At 34.0% G+C, this 19980-nt stretch overlaps 1 protein-coding gene across 1 annotated transcript; it reads left to right on the top strand.

The window, feature by feature from the left end:
- Positions 1–7384: 7384 nt before the first annotated feature.
- Positions 7385–9307, top strand: LOC133287897 (uncharacterized). Its single transcript, XM_061485599.1, has one exon. It carries the CDS (start codon positions 7385–7387, stop codon positions 9305–9307), a length of 1923 nt encoding a protein of 640 aa, XP_061341583.1.
- The last annotated feature ends 10673 nt before the right edge of the window (positions 9308–19980 follow it).

The raw sequence follows: 19980 nt of genomic DNA on the forward strand, positions 1-19980 counted from the left end.
AATCAAAATATATCCTGTGATCTTATCTCCTTAGTTTGGACTGAGTCTCTTGTACTCATGACTCCAAAAGAACAGAACGAAAACGCTGTTAGCCTGTTACCTTCCGTTTTCTACTTTTTAAAAATAAAAATAAAATTAATGAGCGTATGGAAATGACTCCGTCAAGCATGATGGCAACAATAAGAGCTTGGAGATCGAAGGAAGAAAGTGGGAGAAAATAAAATAAAAGAAACAAGAAGCATCATAACAGTTAGTAGTCATTATCAAGAATAAGAAACTGAACCACGAATACAAAAAGGACCCAAGAATTATATTGGCAATTAGAGGGTCCCAGCCCCAGGATCCACAAAGGAACAAGAAAGAGCCAGCCTAACTAATAGGCATTTGAATTAGACCCTACATTCCGAACAGAACAATGTAGGAAGACTAAGAAGAGCCTTTAAACTTTATCTTCTCATTCACACTCGGCTATACATGTCCCACAGGACCCAACCTACCGTTCAACAAGTGAACGTTGAAAATTGAAACCATTACTCAGATGAACGGCTTCTTTAATTAAGTTGTTGGCAGCATATATATATCCATTTTTCGTTGCTAGGAGAGTTCTGTAAGTAGAAGGAAAATCAAAATCAGATTTAGTCTTTATAGGAGATTTCTCCTTGTTTAAGTTATTATGAAATTTTTTTATTGGAGCCCAACTGAATCTTTTATCACCGCAGATACTCTGTTAGAGCAATTAAAAGGGGGGAAATGAAGGAAACTTGTGACTATTGGAAGTGAAGTTTATCAAATTGAGTTAGTATTTTGTTCATTGATTGTAACTTTGAATGAACTAGATAGGTAGAAAGTTATTAACATATTCGTAACTTTTAAAAGGGTGTCCAGCGTTTAGGTCCAAATCATTTGGCTAATGTGGAATTTTTCACATCAAAACCACTAAACCACCACAAGAGTTTGGATATGGTTTGTTTCCAAAAGAACAGCCATGGTAATCATAATATTCAAACTTAGAATCTTATCTTAAACTCTTATGACTGCTTTAATGAATGTTTGTGGGTTGTGGGTGGGTTAACAGTTTAAGATAAAACTGAATAATGACCAACTAAGCTCCCAGAATTGAAAGGATGGTGACACTCCACCAAACCACACCACCTAAGATGGGGAACATTGGGCTCCACCTTTGACGAAAAAGCCAATATTATTGGAGGAGCCTAATGTCTCTATAAATTCAAGATGGGTTTTTTAATAGAACCTTTCTTTTTCCCTTCAATTCTGAATAGATTTCTATCGGTTTCTGTTTCTCAACTGCCTAAGGGTTGGCATTTAATGCATGTTTATACTTCACAGCCTAAAATTTCGGATGTTCTTTATTTTTTTGGTAATTTTTTGTTTTCTTTGGCCACGCGTGTATAATTAGCTCCACATCCACTAACATATCTGACGTATAAAAATGATACCTTCATTTTAATATCCACCGTTTTAATTCGATTATGTCTATGATGGTCCTCTTCCCTGAGTAATGATTACATATTTGCGGGTTTTCATCCCCTGCATAAGGTTGCATCCTTTGTACACAAGAATGAAAATTCTTTACAAAAACTTTTAATCAAGAGCAAAAGACTTCTTCAAGAGATGTTCTATATATCACAGGACTAGTAATTTGATTGGAAGATGTGAAAATCTGTTTGAAACGATATTGGGAGGGTTTGTTACTCAGCTTCTCTACGAATATGCTTGATTTTACAGAGCAATGGCCACTTTAGTTTGAAAAATGAAAAATGGGATGAAAGAAGAACAGGACTAAGTGGTAACTGGCAAAGGATAAACAGTGAAACGTATTGTGAGGGTTAGATGGTATTTGCTGTGCAAAGTGGATTACATCATTCATAGTTAGGTTTCACGAATCATAGGCTTCATATTGTAATTTAATTGGTTTAAAGAAAGAACATGAGATGAATGAAGTTACATTGATTTGCCATATATTATATAAAATTTAAAAGTGGTATGAACTTTAAAGAAAAGGTTTATTTCTCAAAGTCATACCCAATGCCATACAACTATCAGCATTATTAGATGACAATCTTCAATGAGAGTGCTAGCACACCGCAATCATTATATGTAGCAGTTGCATTTATTGGCAAATCAATCAGCGCGGACCCTTATTTTCATTTCATTTTAGTTAAATTAAGCCGTTGAAAGTAATATAATTTCGCATGTTAAACTAGTTGTCTTGTCTTCAATCCGGAATGTGCTATAATTTGCAAAATGTCAAGTGTGTTATGAGCAAAATCTGACTAAGCAAAAAAAAGTTTATATATTTTTTCAGTTTCAGAGTAAATAAATAATAGTGTATAAAATTTAAATCTTTATAACTTAAAAATTATAATATACTTTTAATTAAATAACATCTTAATATCTTACGTAAAAAATAAGAGCCAAACAAGTTGCAATTTTCACTTACTAGGGTCCGGGAGCAGGTGGTGCCTCTTCGTAGTTGGTATATAAATAGTTAGAAGCCACACAGTCCGTGCAGTTAATGGTATTTTTTCGTTTTTCCTTAGCCAGATTCTCGTCACAAAAAAAAAGCAGTAAAAGTCAATAAAAGGGATACAATTTGTGACGGGCAATATCAGTCTTTATTAATCGGTGCAAATCGATTACGGTGACTGAATCGAAAAATTAATAACTCAATTAACTAGAAAAAAAATGTGTTTTAATTGAATTGAAACAATTTTCGATTTTGTTGGTGAAAATTGATCCAATTTAAATCGATCCAAATATATAAATTACTAATAATATTTTATTATAATTATTTTAGATATTATAGATGATGATTTTAGTGCGGATTCTGAATTGACGATGTAAGTTGCTATTTTTTAATTTTAATTGTTTATATATTTATTTTAAATTTGTTGTTGCTTGAACTAGGGGCGCTAAAAGAGTGAGGGACCTTATGCTTGGCTTGTCTAGGCCTGGTCTGATTTTAGTGTTTTGGTTATTAAATCCAAACTTAGACCTGTATAATAGCTTATTTAATAAAAAAATGTCATACTCTAATTCAAAAGTTCAACCTTAAAGCCTGTCAAGTTGGCCTACTAACTCTTTTTTTTTTTATACTAACCTAATTTTCACTCTCATTATCGCGCCCAACCCACTCAAACCATCAAGCAACCGTTCTCCATTATTATATTTGTTGAAAAGCCATCTCCAAGCATTTCACCAAGTTTATTAAATTGTTTACGCAGAATTTGTAATCTTTTGTTCTTTTGGATATGCAAAATTTTGTACTACTTTTGTTTATTGGTTAAGCAGACTTTTTGAACGATTTTATTCTATATTTTATTGTTTAGATATACATTGAATTTATGATTTCTTGTGAAATTATTAGTATTGTTGATCGTATATTATGTTTAGATACATTTTTGTTGTTTTATCTTTTTTAATAGGCTAAGCCAGACTTTTATTTTTTGTAAATAAGTCAGGTCATAGGCATTATATTCAAAACATGTTACAGACTAGGCCAGTCTGGCATATTTAAACATAGGTTTAACCTTTCAAGACTAAAACCTGGCCCGGCTCGGCTCGTTAACACTGTAAGCTTGAACCCGGTCTTAATCTTTTATTTTCTAGTGGTTTGTAACTTTGTATGGCTTCATTTTGATATAGTTAGTGATTTGTAAAGCTAAAATTTTAGAATTTTCAAAAAATCATAAACCGGTTCAATTGAAACCGAATAAAATTGAATTGGATTTGAAAAAAATTGAAATCGAGTGGATGATTAAATGATCATACCGAAAAAAATTAGATCAGATAATTTTTGCTTCAAAACTGATTAAATTCTGAGTGCCAACACCCTTAATGGGCAACAATATAAGTATGGCTTGGATACCAGTATTTATAATTTATTGCCTAAATAAAACTCGAGAAATATATTTAAAAATTATAATAATGGTCTGTTTGATTATGTTCTGATTTTTTATTTTTAAAATTATTTTGTAGAATAGTAATAGAAATATGTGTTTTTTTAAGTTAAAAATCAAGATATAAAACAAAAATAATTCAAACATGTTCCTTAAATTTGATATTAAAATAAAAAAACCAATAACAATTTTTATTTTTATTTTTTATAAAACAAGCCTTATCAAATGAGTTTTTTTGTTCTGAAAACCAAAAACTTATTTTTAAAAACAGTATTCAAATATATTTTAATTTACAGTTTCAGAAAAGAATTATGCTACGAGGAAGTTTAAAGCTTTAATTCTCAACCCATTTTAAACAGAATTATCGCCAAGAATGATAATTGTAGTTTAAAAAAACGAAAAAGGAAAAGGGTTATGCTACGAGTCCGGACTTGCAGAGCAATAAGCTTGGACATGGTTAACCTTAGTTGGAAAAAATGAAATAAAAATTGAACCACATTATTCTCTCTCTTTTTTAAAAAAAAAATTAAAGAAAGAAAGAAAAAAACTTAAACAAACCGATTGTCACACTCTGGTTAAGTAGTTAATCATTTTTTCCAGCCAATTAACAATTTAGGGGGGAAATGGGTTAATTTTTTGTGTTCTTGATTTTAGAAAAATAATAAAAAATTATTAAGATGATCTTCATCTATCCATTTAAATCTTTGGATTGAATTGAATTGATTCTTTATCTGCCTAAGAAAACAAGAGAAGGGACAAATATATAGCAAAAGGAGAGGGAAGAAGATGGCGTGCAGACAAACTCAGGGTCTTTTATCCCCCACTGTCTGGTATTACTTTGAGCGATTCCGAATCCGATGTCCTAAATTATGGTGGTTGTTTGTCGGGAGATAGCAGTTTCAAATTAAAACACGACTTCATGAACCGTATCTGCCACCCTAAGAATGAGAGCTTATATTAAACTAATCAAATTCTGTTCAGTTTCTTCCGTTGCATTTGCATTATAATATATTGTGAACCATTAACTAAACTAAACCACTGTCACATCTCACCTAACCTATTCAAAAATATCAATCATAGTAATCGAAAGGAATAAAGCCAAGATACGCTTTCACCATTAACTAATTCATGTGCTGATGTAGATTCCTCCATCCTCTTGGGAGAAGCCAGAATGGGATTTCTTCTGATGAAATTTCTTATAGAAGTAAGACATTTTACATTTATCTTTAAAATGCATAAAGAAAAGCAAAAGGTTGCACTTTCAAAAGCTTGATCTAATTAAAGCCCTTTGAAATAACAAAGTTGCACAAGTAACTGCAGTTATGGCCCTAATCACTTAGCCAATCAATCTGAAAGAATTTGTTTGACAATAATATGTCAAATTGTCAATCCCTTAATGCACATACTAGTTTCAAATAAAGTTGTTCATCAATCGATTCAAATTCTGAAAATCAAATCAAAAAATTGATAACCAAATTAATTGAAAACCAGAAAAAAAAACCCACATATTTTAATTGAATTGTATTAGTTTTTGAACTTAATTGGTAAAAATCGATTCAATCCAAACAAATCTAATGTATCATATATTTATTATTTCGCATATTTATTAAAATTGATTCTGGTCCACTCTTTTTACCAATGATGTAGAAGAGTTTATAGAATAATTTGTAAAGATGGAGATAGGTAATTTACTTTATTTTACTTGTATAACTTTTTAATTTTATATCATCTTTGTATTTTTTTAATTATGAAGTTACAAATAATATTTTATTATATTTATTTTAGATATTTCTACAAATAAAGAAGTTGATTATGATTTTGGTGCTGATTCTAATTAAAAATTGACGATGTAAGTTTTTTATTTTTTAATTTTAATTATTCATGTATTTATTTTAAATTTATTGTTACTTGAACCATCTCTTAATCTCTTATTTTCATGAAAATTGCTATATTGTTAGTTGTTTTGAAGAACAAAGAGTGACCATTGAGCAAGATGAAAGAATGAAGTATAGAAGAAAAAGACGGTGGCTTAGAATATTGGATGTTATTGATAGTTAACTATCCTATTTTAGTTTTTTTTATTGTCCATTTCTCTATTTTAATCTCTTCATGAGTTTGATTTGTTTTAGTTTGAATCTTAAATTTTATGATGACTTGTAATTTTGTATGACTTTATTTTGATATAACGTGTTATTTGTATGCCTAAAATTAATTAGGTTTTTTGAAAAATTGAAAATCAATTTAATCCAAACCAAGTAAAATTGAACTGAATTGGAGAAAATTTGAAAAAAAAAAAAAAAACCTGAATGATTAATTAAAAGATTAAATCAAAGAAATTCGATCGAATAATTTTTAATTGAAAAGTAATTCAATCCAAACTACATTCCTAATTTTAAGGGGAGGGGGGAGGACATGGAAAAGGAAGCCTTAGTCCTTAAGCACGATAAAAGTGGAAAAGCGACGTCGTAGGATATCGGAAGCAAAAGCGATTCCCCATATCGAGATCGAAGGCGATAGATACCACGTGAGGACAGCCCAGCAGATAAATTTTCAGTGTTACATTTAATAAAATTATGAAATATACATAAATCAATTAACCATATTTTATTATAAAAAGTCAGTTGAATTCAAAAGTTTATCCCACCAGTAAAATTATATTAATAATTTTATATTTTTTAAATGTATTTCTCACACAACTTATTTTAAGAAACTTTATATTTTATAGGATTTTATTTTTCTTACGTCATATAAAATAAAAAAAATAATGGACTCTACATGAGAGAAAAAAATAGAGCACCAAAATTGAAATGAGAGTAGCATATGAAATTTTAAGAAACGTGACATAAGAAAAATAAACATCTATTTAATATTATATAAAAAAAATTTATCTTTTTAAATGACATAACTTATATCATTTTCCTATCACAAAGAGGTGAGATATACACCTTTACTTTTTTTGTCAATTCTCTCTTCTTTTTTATCTATCTCTTTGTAGCGGCCCAATATCCAAGTAACCGGTCCACACGCACGAGGAAGAGCCCACCATATCTCAAGGGCTACGTTCGCTAGTCTTGGGGCTACAGAGACAGAACCCAACAGCATTAGGATTATTATTAGATAATTATTTAAATTCAAGTTGTTATCAAATAAAGCTATTAGTTGGCTAATTGATAGGATATCTCCTAAACTTAGGATTAGTTGTTATTTGCATTCTGTTATTTCAATTACTGATAGAATTAGTTGTTATTTGCTTCTGTTATTTGAATTACAGATAGAGACTAGGATCTCTATAAAAACGTCAAACACAAGGATGAAAGTAGAGAGTGATTTGACAAAATTTCTTCTTCCTTCCCTTTTCCAATTTTCCCTTCCTCTAATCTTCTCTATTCCCTTTTTCCTTTCTCCTTCCAACATTTGGTGCTTTCATTCCTGAACTCCCCTCCATGGGCGAAAAAAATACACGCATGACACAGATGCAAGACCAGATAAATGGTCTTTTGCAGCAACAGGAAACCACAGAAGAACGTCAACAGGCGTTCCTTCAACAGCTACAACAGACGACTGCCGAGCAGTTTAATACCATGATGGATCGTTCAATGGAACGCTTCCAAGCCGAGATGACCCGCATCCTCCAGACACACCAGGCAACTCCAAACGCAGGCGGCGTCTTGGGGCCAGGCCCACACCGAATAGATCCCCCTCGCCCTAAACCAGTACGGTTAATTTTTCCCCGCTACGGCCAAGGAGATCCCACAGATTGGATATTTTCGGCTGAACAATATTGCGATTATTACACAATTCCAGAGGCCGAACGAGTCCGTATAGCATCCTTTCACCTTGATGCACCCGCCAACAGCTGGTACCGGAACCTCTCTCGTGAAGGGTTACTCACAACATGGCGTGAGTTTAAAGCTGCAATACTAAGCCGATATGGGCCAACGGCCTACGAAGATCCAGCAGGGGCCCTTTGCAAGCTGACACAAACGGGTACTGTCCGTGAATATCAAACAGCTTTTGAAGCTTTATCTTGTCGGGTAACAGGCATTCCCGATACACTTCGCAAAAGTATATTTATTGCTGGCCTAAAACCAAAGGTGAAAAGCGACGTCCAAGCCCATTTACCGGCGGATTTCCATGCTGCCTGGGGACTAGCAAGAAACTATGCAGAATCTGAGGAAAGAATAACACGTTGGACACCAAGATCCATGCAACCCACACAACCCATAAGCAAGACAACACCAATAACAAGCAGCTCAATCCCTATCAAACGCCTATCACAGGCAGACATGGCAGCAAGACGTGAGAAAGGCTTATGCTATAACTGCGATGAGAAATATGTTTTCGGACATAAATGCAAACCTGGTTCAGCATTCATGTGCGTACTTGTCGACTTGGAAGATACACCAGAATCAGAACCGGAATCAAGAGAAGAAGAACAACCAGAGATTCCGTCCTATACAGAAATAAGCTATAATGCCTTATTTGGACACCACTCACCAAGGTCCTTTCGGATGATAGGATCAGCCCATGGGTTCAAAGTACAAATCCTGATCGACAGCGGTAGCACTCACAATTTCATCACCAACCGGGTTGCGAAACATTTACAACTACCAATCCAGGCAATTAAGAAATTCAAGGTACAAGTGGGAAACGGTGATAGTCTATTCTGTGAAGGATTATGTGCAAAGGTACCAATCATACTCCAACAGGTACATCTATTTGACATTGACCTATATGTCCTAGACTTGAACGGAGCTGACATTGTTTTGGGAGTCCAATGGTTGTCAACATTAGGACCTGTTATGACCGACTATGAAAACCTGACCATGAGTTTCCATCACAAATCACAACCCATTCTCCTAAAAGGAAACACTAGCCTCACTCCCACCCCAATTACCAACTCACAACTCCATAAGCTTATAGGCCAAGAGCCTGTTGAATCCTTCCTAATGTGTCTCTCCATCCAAACCCAAAACACCGAGCCACAACCCCCCATCAAATCCACCATTTCCCACATCATCGACTCCTACTCCGACATTTTCACTACACCTACCCACCTACCCCCACAAAGACCAACCAACCACCACATTCACCTACTACCAAACACAAAACCAGTACAGGTACGACCATACAGATACCCTCACTACCAGAAAAACGAGATTGAAAGGCTAGTATCCGAAATGTTACAAGAAGGAATAATTCGTCCCAGTCGTTCTGCCTACAGCTCGCCAGTACTACTGGTAAAGAAAAAAGACGGGTCTTGGAGATTTTGTGTTGATTACAGAGCTCTAAACGCAGTAACAGTACAGGACAAGTTCCCCATCCCCACCATAATCTTCTCTATTCCCTTTTTCCTTTCTCCTTCCAACACTCTTTCTCTTTTTTAAAATGATACAACTTTATATTCTTTAAAATTATATACACTTTTTCTGTAATAAAAACTAATTCACTTCTTTATATTTTTATTGTGATATAAATCCACTTATTTTTATTCTATCCACAGTCGATTTTACGAGGGACAGCGGGAATCATGGGATATGAATACGAGGGTGTCAGTGTCACTTATCGTCAGCCTATTCTACTTTACAAATCCCCAAACAAAAATAAGAAATAAAAAAAGATTACAGAAGGAAACAAGTTATTGTAATGCGATATAGCTGGCAAGGGGGGGCCCATGACGTTGCCTCCCCAATCGCTTATCCATTGACGGTTCGAAAGCAGACAGAGCAACAGTTTCCGCCATAAAAAACCAAGCTCCCATAACATAGACGACATTCAACAAATAAAATAAAAACCAAACCATTCCCTGAGACGGGCCCTTCACAAATCAATCACAATGCCGGTGCTGACTAATGAATTGAAACGAAATATACTAATAATAATTGAAGAGAAAAGTGTCTGTAATTTTAAGCACATATACTTAGATGATATTAAGAGAGACAGATAAAAAAGAAAAATGAGACTTGTGTTTTTATTTTTTCAGTAGAACTCATATCTTTTTATATTTATCTTTTTTTTAAATGACTTAAGGAACTTTTGGTATATGAATTTTTTTTTGAATTTTTGAGAAATTGATATTGATAGAATTTGTCTATGTTTGGTAGAAGATTTTTAAATTTTTTTTGAAAATTTTATTTTCCTGAAATTCTGATTTGTGAACAAATTATATAACTAAATAGAATCTCAGGTGTTAGAAAAATTCGGCATTCCTAATAATATTTAACAATCAATCAAACATAGAATTAGTAAATTTGAACTAATATTTTTAGTATTATTTTTACCTACCAAATAACTTTTTGATCATATTATCAAAAAATTCATTTTTTCAACATATTTTTGGTAATCATGATTCTTGGGGAAAAAAAATTATTCTGTACCAAATATTCCTTAAGTGTGTGTCTTTTAAAGGACACAAATTTTTCCCATAAATAAATAGGTTATACTATTTATTTAATTTCATGTCTATTTTATCTCTTACTTTTTAACATCGTTAGATCATAATTATAACTAATCTTTATCATTTTTCTCTAATTAAGACTTTGATTTAATGGTATTAGAAGATAAAATAAGCATGAAAAAATAATAGATAAAAGAATTTATCCCAATAATAAAACAGATTTTTCACATTTGACCAAAGAGAAAAAAGAAAATTTTACTAGGAGTAGTATGACGTGTGAGTACCACGTCGACGACAAAGTTCGATGACATGGGCCATCTAGTTGACATAAAAAAATGTTTATAAACTGTAAGAATAATATTCAAGTAGTTTAATCTCTGAATTAATTCAATAACATATACATGATTATTATGTATTTTTATCTATTCTCAAAATAACATCTTTAGTAGATTGATATAATACTTACAGAATAACTTTTCGTTGGGACCACTTCTCGTGTCTGAGGTTGAACTAAAATTCAGGTACATACGTGGCATGGGTGAAAGAGGAACACAAATTTAAGTGGAGCCATCGTAACAACTGTCGTCCTTGTCCGTTAGGGATAGGGATGCAGGGTGACTGGCCCTGACACTTTCACCGTCGTTTTTCACGTGCTAGAAATATATTCTTCTGAACCTGATACTAAATAAGTAGTAAATACTAACAAATAACTCTGGATTAAGACTCGTACGTAGTTGAAATTGGACGGGTGATACAGTGGCTCCTTGAATTTTCTTATTTTTAGTTTTATTTTTTTACTTATAAATAAATTAAACCAAATAAATCTCGAGAAAAATTCTTATAATAATTTTTTTTTATAATACAAAAATATCAAAAGCAAAAAATTTATAGGAGAAATTTTTTTATGTTCTTATCTTTTCTTAAATTGCGTGTTTTTTTAAATAAAAAGTCAAAGAAATAAAGTGAAAAAGATAAAGATTTTTTTTTTAAAATATGTGATTTTAAATAATTTTCAAGCTAAAATAATTATATAATAACGAAACAACTTTTAACCTTTTTTAAAGTTTTTTTTTTTTACTTTTGCTTAAAAGTTACTTGTAACTAGGGGTGAGACTGAACCGGGCCAGCCTACAGGGATCTACGGCTCGGCCTACGTCAGGCCAGACCTGCTCTAATATATTTCGTAAAATGGGCCGGGCTTGGGCCTTGAAAAATTTTGTTTAATAAAAAGTTTGTAAACCCACTTTCAGAAGGCCTGACCTATAGGCCGGCCTATATTATACTTTTTATTCTAAATAAAATAAAATAGAATACGTATGTCTTGAAAAAAAATTAAAAGATATAAATTTAATCAATTGTAATTATTTATAACTTAATTATATTCAATTATATTTAATAAAAATCTGACTTTATTTCTTATGTAGGATGAACTAACATCTCAGCATGTTAGATTATGTATATGAATATATTAAACGTTTTTGGAAGAAGTTATACTTACTACAAGCATCGTGATGTGTTTGTTGGATTCATGTAGTTATTTTAATTTACATAGTATGGATTTGTTTTTTGGATCTGATGAAATATATGTTATTTAGTTTGAGCATTTTGATTTTAAAAGTGACTTAAATGCATATTGTATGAGTTTTGTTGTGATTCATGATTCTGTTTGGACGTTGAAATTATGATTTTTAGTTTAGCAATAGAATTTGAGTATTTTGTAAAGTTGATTCATGGTTCTGTTCGAAAGTTAGAAATTAACAGGCTAACGAGCCAGGCAGACTATTTGTTTTTTTATAAACGAGTCAAGTCAGGCTATCAGTTAGACTCGTACTAGGCTTGGGTCAGGCCAAATTGAGTTTTTTTGGCGCAGACTTGGACTTTTCGGGGCAAAACTTAGTCCAACCCAGCCTACTTTTCACCCCCACTTGTAACGTAAAAAAGAGAGGATTCAAAAATATTCATAGTTGGGGCCCTGTGTCATGTTATGCTCCTTGATTAACCAGCCATTTTCATATGTTCTAATTTACTTCTTGCTCGCTACTCTCTGGTGTTTATGTCCTTAGATGTTTTAATCTATTGAATAAGGAAAAAATGTGTGTCATTTTAAAGGATGTAAAGTTGTGTCATTTTAAGAGAGAATGAGAGTTAGTTAAAGGAGGAGAGAGAGTTGACAAAAAAAAATAAAGGTGTGGGTCCTACCTCTTTGTGAGAGTGAAAGGATATAAATTGTGTCATTTAAAAGGATAAACACTTTTCTCATTCAATAAACCATTTTGGCTTAAATAGTTATATTTTATGTAAAAGAGTTATAGATAAGAAGTTTTTTTTTATCTTAAGACAAAAATGAATCATCATCCTAAACAAAAATTTACATTGAAATTATGGGTTTTATAAGAGTTATGTTGTAGGAAAAATGATTGTGTAATGTTATAGAGATTCGTTTTGCGTGTCATAATTTTTTTTTTTTTGCTTTAAAAAGTGCGAGCCCCACAAAATGTTGTGTGTGTGGGAAACTTTTGTGTGTCATGTTAAAGGATAAAACGAGAACCCTAAAATTATAGATCTCTTATACATGGACATTCTTAAATTCAAACCGACCATTTAGAAGTAAATGCTCTATTTAAATTTACAAGGGATTATAGAAGTTTCTAAAAGGGAATAAAAAGTATCTAAAAGGGAATAACAAGTATCTAAAAAGGAGTAACAAAATACAAAATAACAAACTCCCTAATTCCCCTCACTTGTGTAACAATATACTAATTATCCATTTGTATCATCTCCTCGGGTGAAGAGGAAGAATATATGTAAGGGGGAGATATTCCCTAATGATGAGAGAGATAAAGAAGCCATAAATATTTGCCCTATACCTCACTACATGTGCAAATGTGTCTATCACATTGTGAGTGTAGTGAGTTATGCAGGGGAGTGATTGATCCTTTGCATTGAGGTTCATATATTCACTATGAAAAGGTACATGTATGACCTCTTGAAGGCCCCTTGGGGGTAGGCCCAAGTGTTTTGGATATATGAAGGGTGGTCTAGAACCGGCTCCAACAACGTTGATGGCGGTGGTATGAAATGATAGTAAATAATCCATGAAAACAATAAAAAAAATTCTAAGACAAAAATTAAAGTGTGATTTATTTTTCTATTCTGAAGACAAAATATAAAGAACCAATTTTCATAATGATCATAAGAAAAATAGGTATTATACAGAGAACAAACCTGATCCAATAACCTGTACCCTTTTTATTACTAGTGATATATCTGATATGTATTTCATTCACTGTAATTTATTAGCCATGTTAGCTCTAGGGCATTATTGTTACTTATTTGTTGGTTATTTTTATGTTTTAGTTAGCTCCATTTTTCCCGCTTTCTTACACGTGTGTAGTCGAGTTGTTGTTATTAGTTTTAGTTTTTATATAAGTCTCCATGTGTATCTCTTTCAACTTAATGAAGCCATTATTCGATTTTTAAAATTCATGATATTTTCTCTGGATTCTTTTTTTTTTCTTTGATGGTATCAGAGCTCATATAGTGGCTTTGGTATCCACTTTTTGCTTCCACACAAGAAACACTCTATTCTTGACAATGGCTCAAGAAAAACAGAATGATTCATCTCCTCCACCCTTCGTTTCATCTTTAGATGTTCATATGAATCAATCAAGTCCATATTTCTTGCATCCAAACGAAAACCTTTGTTGGTGTTAGTGTATCTAGTTTTAGATGGCAAAAGCAGTCACACGTGGGCCAGATCGATGAATATGGCATTGCGTTCGAACAAGCCTGGTTTTTTGAACGGGACTATTACAACTCCTTCACAATAATCTGATACTATATTCTTGGCGTGGGATCGATGTAATACCATGGTATTGTCATGGTTGCATCACTCAAATACAGATTCGATCGTTCACTCAATTGTATGGATGGAAATGACTCCTGATGTATGGAAGTATCTCAGTTAGAGTTTTTCCCAAACTGATGTGTTTTGTATTGCAGATATCCAGGAAGACATGTATAGATTGAGTCAAAGTGATGATATAGTTACTCAATATTTTACTAAACTCAAGACTTTCTGAGACGAGCTTGATACATTATAGTCATTGCCAAAATGCAAATGCAACCCGAATTGTGCTTTTGGTATGACGATGCAGACTGATGCAAGAAACAACAAGGAAAACGATCACATTATTCATTTTTTGCGATGTCTTAAAGATCAGTTTGCTCATGTTCGTTCTCAGGTGATGCTTATGGATCCAGTCCCAAATATCCATCGAGTATTCTCTTTGATTGTTAAGCAAGAACGTCAAATCAATGTAGATACAAGCATTGATACGAAGGCTTTCTTTAATGTGAGTGAACAACCAAAATTTCGTGGTCAAAGATCCTACAGAGGAAGAGGACACTTAAACTATAGGAGAGGACACTCAAATCCATGAAACATATATACACGTTGTGGGCGAACGAACCATATAATTGAAATGTATTTTAAAAAGCACAATTATCCTCCAAGGTACAGAAGCCAGGTAAATTGGAAAGCAAACTTAGTCACTCGTGACACTGATGATCCTTTCGAGTGTGCAGAGAATTCAGATGGAGGAAAGTATGATAGAAGTGAGTCTTTTTACTTCACCAAAGACAAGTGAGTCTTTTTACTTCGAATGTAGGAAATAATTAATTCCAATGAATTTTAGATACAGGTGCCACTAATCATATAACTTATTGTTTTGATCTTTTTTCATGCCCTCGACAAACTAGTCCCATTCCAATCAAGTTAACTGATGGCTCTCAAGTCTTTGCTACCCATTCTGGAAACATACACTTGTCATCATTTCTCATTATTTCAAATGTTTTATATGTTTCAAAATTTTGTGTGAATCTTGTATCCACAACCAAACTCCTTCGTGACTCAAATTGCCATGTTATTTTTGGATTAGTCACTTGTTCTATTATGCAAAATACCACTGGGAGGATGATTGGTACTGCAAATCAGCATAACAATTCGTTCATACTCATTATACCAAGTTGAAATTCTATCAGAGAAACTCAAAATAAAAGCTGCAATAATACAACAATTGACTCTACAATTTGGCATAAACGACTTAGTCATTGATTTTCATCAATGATGCATAGTATGTCAAAAGCTTTCCCTTTTATTTCATGTAATCCTCAAGTTGATGTTTGTGATGTTTGTCAATACTCAAACCAAAAGCATTTATCTTTTCCTTTAGGTACTTAAGAATCGCTGTCTGGTTTTGATCTTTTGTGTATGGATATACAGGGTCCTCATGCAATCACTTTAATTTATGATCATCAATACTTTTTAACCTTGATAAATGATTATTCACGGTTTACTTGGGTAATACCAATGAAAAGTAAGGCTGAGACACGATCACATATACGTAGCTTTCTGTCTTATGTTGGAACTCAATTTCATTATGTCGTTAAAGTGCTTCGTACAGATAATAGACTACAGTTTCTTATGAAAGATTTTATAGCTCCAAATGGATACTTCACTAAACATCTTGTGTTGAATGTCCACAGCAAAATGGAGTTGTAGAGCCTAAACATCAACATCTTCTAAAGATTGCATGTGGATTGTTTTTCCAATCAAATATTTCTAAAGTTTACTGGTGTTATTGCATTACTCATGCAGCTCATATCATAAACCGTCTCATCACTCATGTTCTTCAAAATAAGTCTTCCTATTAATTGCTCCTTGGAACTGCACCATCCTTTGTTCCTTTCAAGGTCTTTGGCTCTTTATGCTTTGCATCCACACTCACTCACAATCGATCCAAGTTCGAGTCTCATGCCAGAAAAAGCATTTTTCTTGATTATAAGCAAGGAACTAAAGGTTGTGTGGCTCTTGATATTATCTCAAAATATATTTTTGCCTCTCGAAATGTCATATTTTATGAGTCTCATTTTCCTTTCTTCGAGTAAAAAATGCCCAGCATTGTTTCATTCCATGTTCAACCTTCTAACATTGATTATGATATTGATTCTCACACAACCTCTACTATTATGTCTCCATCTATTGTATTAGCTGATCCCATAATCAGCGTTCTTGTTTCACCTATAATCAATAATCCAATAGCTCCAATTATCTGTGATCAAGTTGGTTCTACTGTTAAACGTTCCACAAGAGCTAAAACAAGGCCTCACTATCAAACAGATTTTCACTGTGGTTTATCGAGTTTGATAGACACCAATACATCCTCATGTACGGTTTCGGTTCCTTCTTATCCATTGTCTAATGTCCTTTCTTATTCTAAATGTTTCATATTTTATACATTTTTGTAATAATCTGTGTACTGAGTCTGAACCTATTTCCTATAAGCAAGCTTCTTTTTTTCCTTAATGGGAAGATGTCATGAATAATAAGTTTAAGGCTTTTAAACGCAACAACACCTGGTCTGTAGTTGAGCTCCCTCCTAACAAGAAAACCATAGGCTGCAAGTAGGTACACAAAATAAGAGAAAATCAGATGGTTATGTTAATCGATACAAAGCACGCCTTGTTGCTAAAGGCTACAGTCAATGCAAAGGAATTGACTACTTTTAAACTTTTTCACCTGTTGCAAAGATGACTACAGTTCGGATACTACTTGCCGTTGCAGTGGCTAAGGGCTGTCACCTAGAATAATTAGATGTAGATAATGCTTTTTTACATGGCGAATTACATGAAGAAGTTTTTATATCTTTCCCTCTTGGTATTCAATGTTCAATTCGTAATGTTGTTTGCAAGCTACACAAATGCTTATATGTATTAAAGCAAGCAAGCCATCAATGGAATGAGAAAATTGTTCGCTGTCTACGTTCTCTATGATATGTTTAGTCAGTTCCAGATCACTCATTATTCGTTCTTCAGAATTCACACTCTTTCACAACATTGTTGGTGTATGTTGATGCTTTAGTTGTAACTGGAAATGATGCTACTGAAATCCGACCTCGAGCTACCAGGTTCGAATGGCAATGAACATGGACTCCAAGAAAAAAGGATAGTTCTGTCAGAGCAACTGACAAGATCATCAAACGACATCTGATGTGAAGTCAAATCGTTGAAGGGGGTAAAAGTGGTCTTAGACCTCGAAAAACCTAATTCAGAGGATGAACTAGAAGAGCTATCACTAAGCCCGAGGGGAGGGATCCAATCTAGAATGGATATCGGGCCAGGAGCAACCTGAGATGGGGGAAAATGTAAGACAAAGGAAATGGATCAGGAGAGGAGCTCGACCCAGGAGGAACTACAGGATTCGAGACCGAAGGGGATTCACCCCTACCAAAATTGAGTTGAGTTTGACGTTCCCTTCTCCCTCTCCGACCTCTCCCTCTCCTGCCGCGTCTACCTCGGGAACTCCGGCGACTTCCTCGAGGATCCCGAAGAAGCTGTTGAAGCTTCTCCTCCTCAGTGTATTCCTTACCATAGAACCAATATTAGACTGCCCATGGTAACTGCTTTACCACCTCTTCATCCTCCTCACCACCTCGTCCAACAGTCATACCAGAAAAACCAGGAACACTCATTATCCATTCCAGAAAAGGAAACAAGAGGAAGATGTCTCCCTTGAAACACCCAACTAGGGATGAGGCAAAGGGACTTAACTCAATATCCCTCCTCATTAAGAAATAAAACAAATTCTTAATACGAAGAAGCAAATGGAGAAAGAAAATTGAAGGAGGAAGAAGTACCTGGTTTAAAGGAAACAAAGAAAGGATAAGCAGACTCAGAACTCAGAAGTCCTCGACGATCCTGATTAAAGACGATAGTGAAGAAACTCGAAGACAAAACACGTCCGAGGTGAAGTCAAAGGGGGAGAGGAAGTGCACAGAAAAGGAAAATGCAGAACGAAATGAAAATTGCAAATGATGTGAGAAGAAGAATTTAAAGCAAAAACCTATTCTACGCGCGAAGATGAAAGGGTTGCAAACAGTTAAGCAACCAGGGATAGAATATCACTCTGCACACATTAAATGCATGTAATCATCACGTACACAGGTACAGAATGACTCACTGCCCACGACGCGTAAACTCCCAATAGCCATAAGACACATGGAGTTCATAACCGTCAAGGTTAAGTAAAAGGTCACACTGAAATGGCAAGGGTCAGGCAAAATCTTATCCACGACATGATGACCGAGATCTATACCACGGCCTAATACGATAGAGAAGATTTTGCCAAAAGCAGCAGAAAATTCGAAATTGCTCATAAAGGGAACATAACATTGTCGACATGGCAGATATCGAGGTTATGTTCCATTTACCGACTAAAGTAGGAAATACTTCGGCAACACCTCGGCATAAGCAAGTCCGAGATAACACGCAAATACCCCGGCATTCCGAGCTTCGGAATACCGAGTTGGGGGCAATTGTTATGGATATATACCATATCCTAACTACCTACTTAAGTATCCACTAAGAGATAAATACTCAATTATCCTAACAATATTAAACAAGATACTTGGGTTGGAATCATTATCTCAACTGCAAGGAAGTTGAATCCTTCTGCAACTGAGAGATCTACATAAACCCTAGAAGTAATCCTTATAAACAAGAGGATAAAGATCTAGGTACACACTTTTTGACATATTTACTATTGTTGCCAATGCTGTGTACACACCTACGTGTTGGCTATAAACTTAATGTTTGTGCACAATGATTGAAATACTAGATATAAGCCAATTATAGCACTTACTTCTGAGCGTATGTCATTCGGTGTAGTAATATAGTTTTTTGGGACCTAACAATCATATATAAGCACGATAACTGTGCAGAAAGCACAAGCACCATCCCTATGACCCCATCTCGTGAGGGAGGTAGGAAATTATTCACCTTCCGTACCTTGTCGTCCGGATTTAGACCTCTTTGTTTTCCGCTAACAAATATAATTCGAATCAGCGTCAACGATTCAGTATGGAGGGAACTCAGCTGAGCTGACTAAAACAACACCACGACGGGGCACTTTGATAATTTAACAGGGGTAGCTTGCTGCTTTGCCGCTTCAGGGGGTGCAAGTGCCACGTGTGTCTGCTTTGCGCGATGCTCAAGCACGTGATCAAGCCCTAGCGACGTGTCGAAGGATTAACATAAAAAATGACTGAACCGGTGGAGTGAGGAGAGGAACCAAAAAGATTTTTTAATTTTTTTTTTTTTAAAAAGTGACTCAGTGAGTACTGAGTACCCTTATTTACAGCTGTCCCCACGCAACGGTTTCAATGCTGCCAAAGTACAATTCTCCGTATCCCTTTTCTCGTTTTGGAAAAAGAATGCTTTCGCATCCATTTCACTAATAATGTCATAGTTTGCTTTCAGTGAATACAGCTGCAAAGCAAAATACGAATCCAAAATGATCGTTAGTGTGACCGTCGAACTCTTTCATTTAACAGTCCATTTCTAATTCTACCGCTTCCAATATCTCCCTTAATTCTACCCAGCCAGAAAATATGCTGCTCCTTGATTTAGGGTGCATTTTTTTTTAGATTAAACTTTTTAATTATTTTTAAATTATTGTTTTTATGTTTTGAAAAAATACTGCAATAATTTTTTTTAAAAAAAAAACTTATTTACTCATTGTGTATTTTAAAAGTTATTTGGTTAAACAATTTTTTCTAAAAAAAAAGAAAGGAACCTTTCATTTTCCCAATGTTAATCAATTAC

This window comes from Gastrolobium bilobum, unplaced genomic scaffold, assembly GCF_033153095.1.
Source record: "Gastrolobium bilobum isolate Gb01-03AN ecotype WA unplaced genomic scaffold, APGP_CSIRO_Gbil_v1 utg2810, whole genome shotgun sequence".
In the NCBI taxonomy this organism is placed as follows: Eukaryota; Viridiplantae; Streptophyta; class Magnoliopsida; order Fabales; family Fabaceae; genus Gastrolobium; species Gastrolobium bilobum.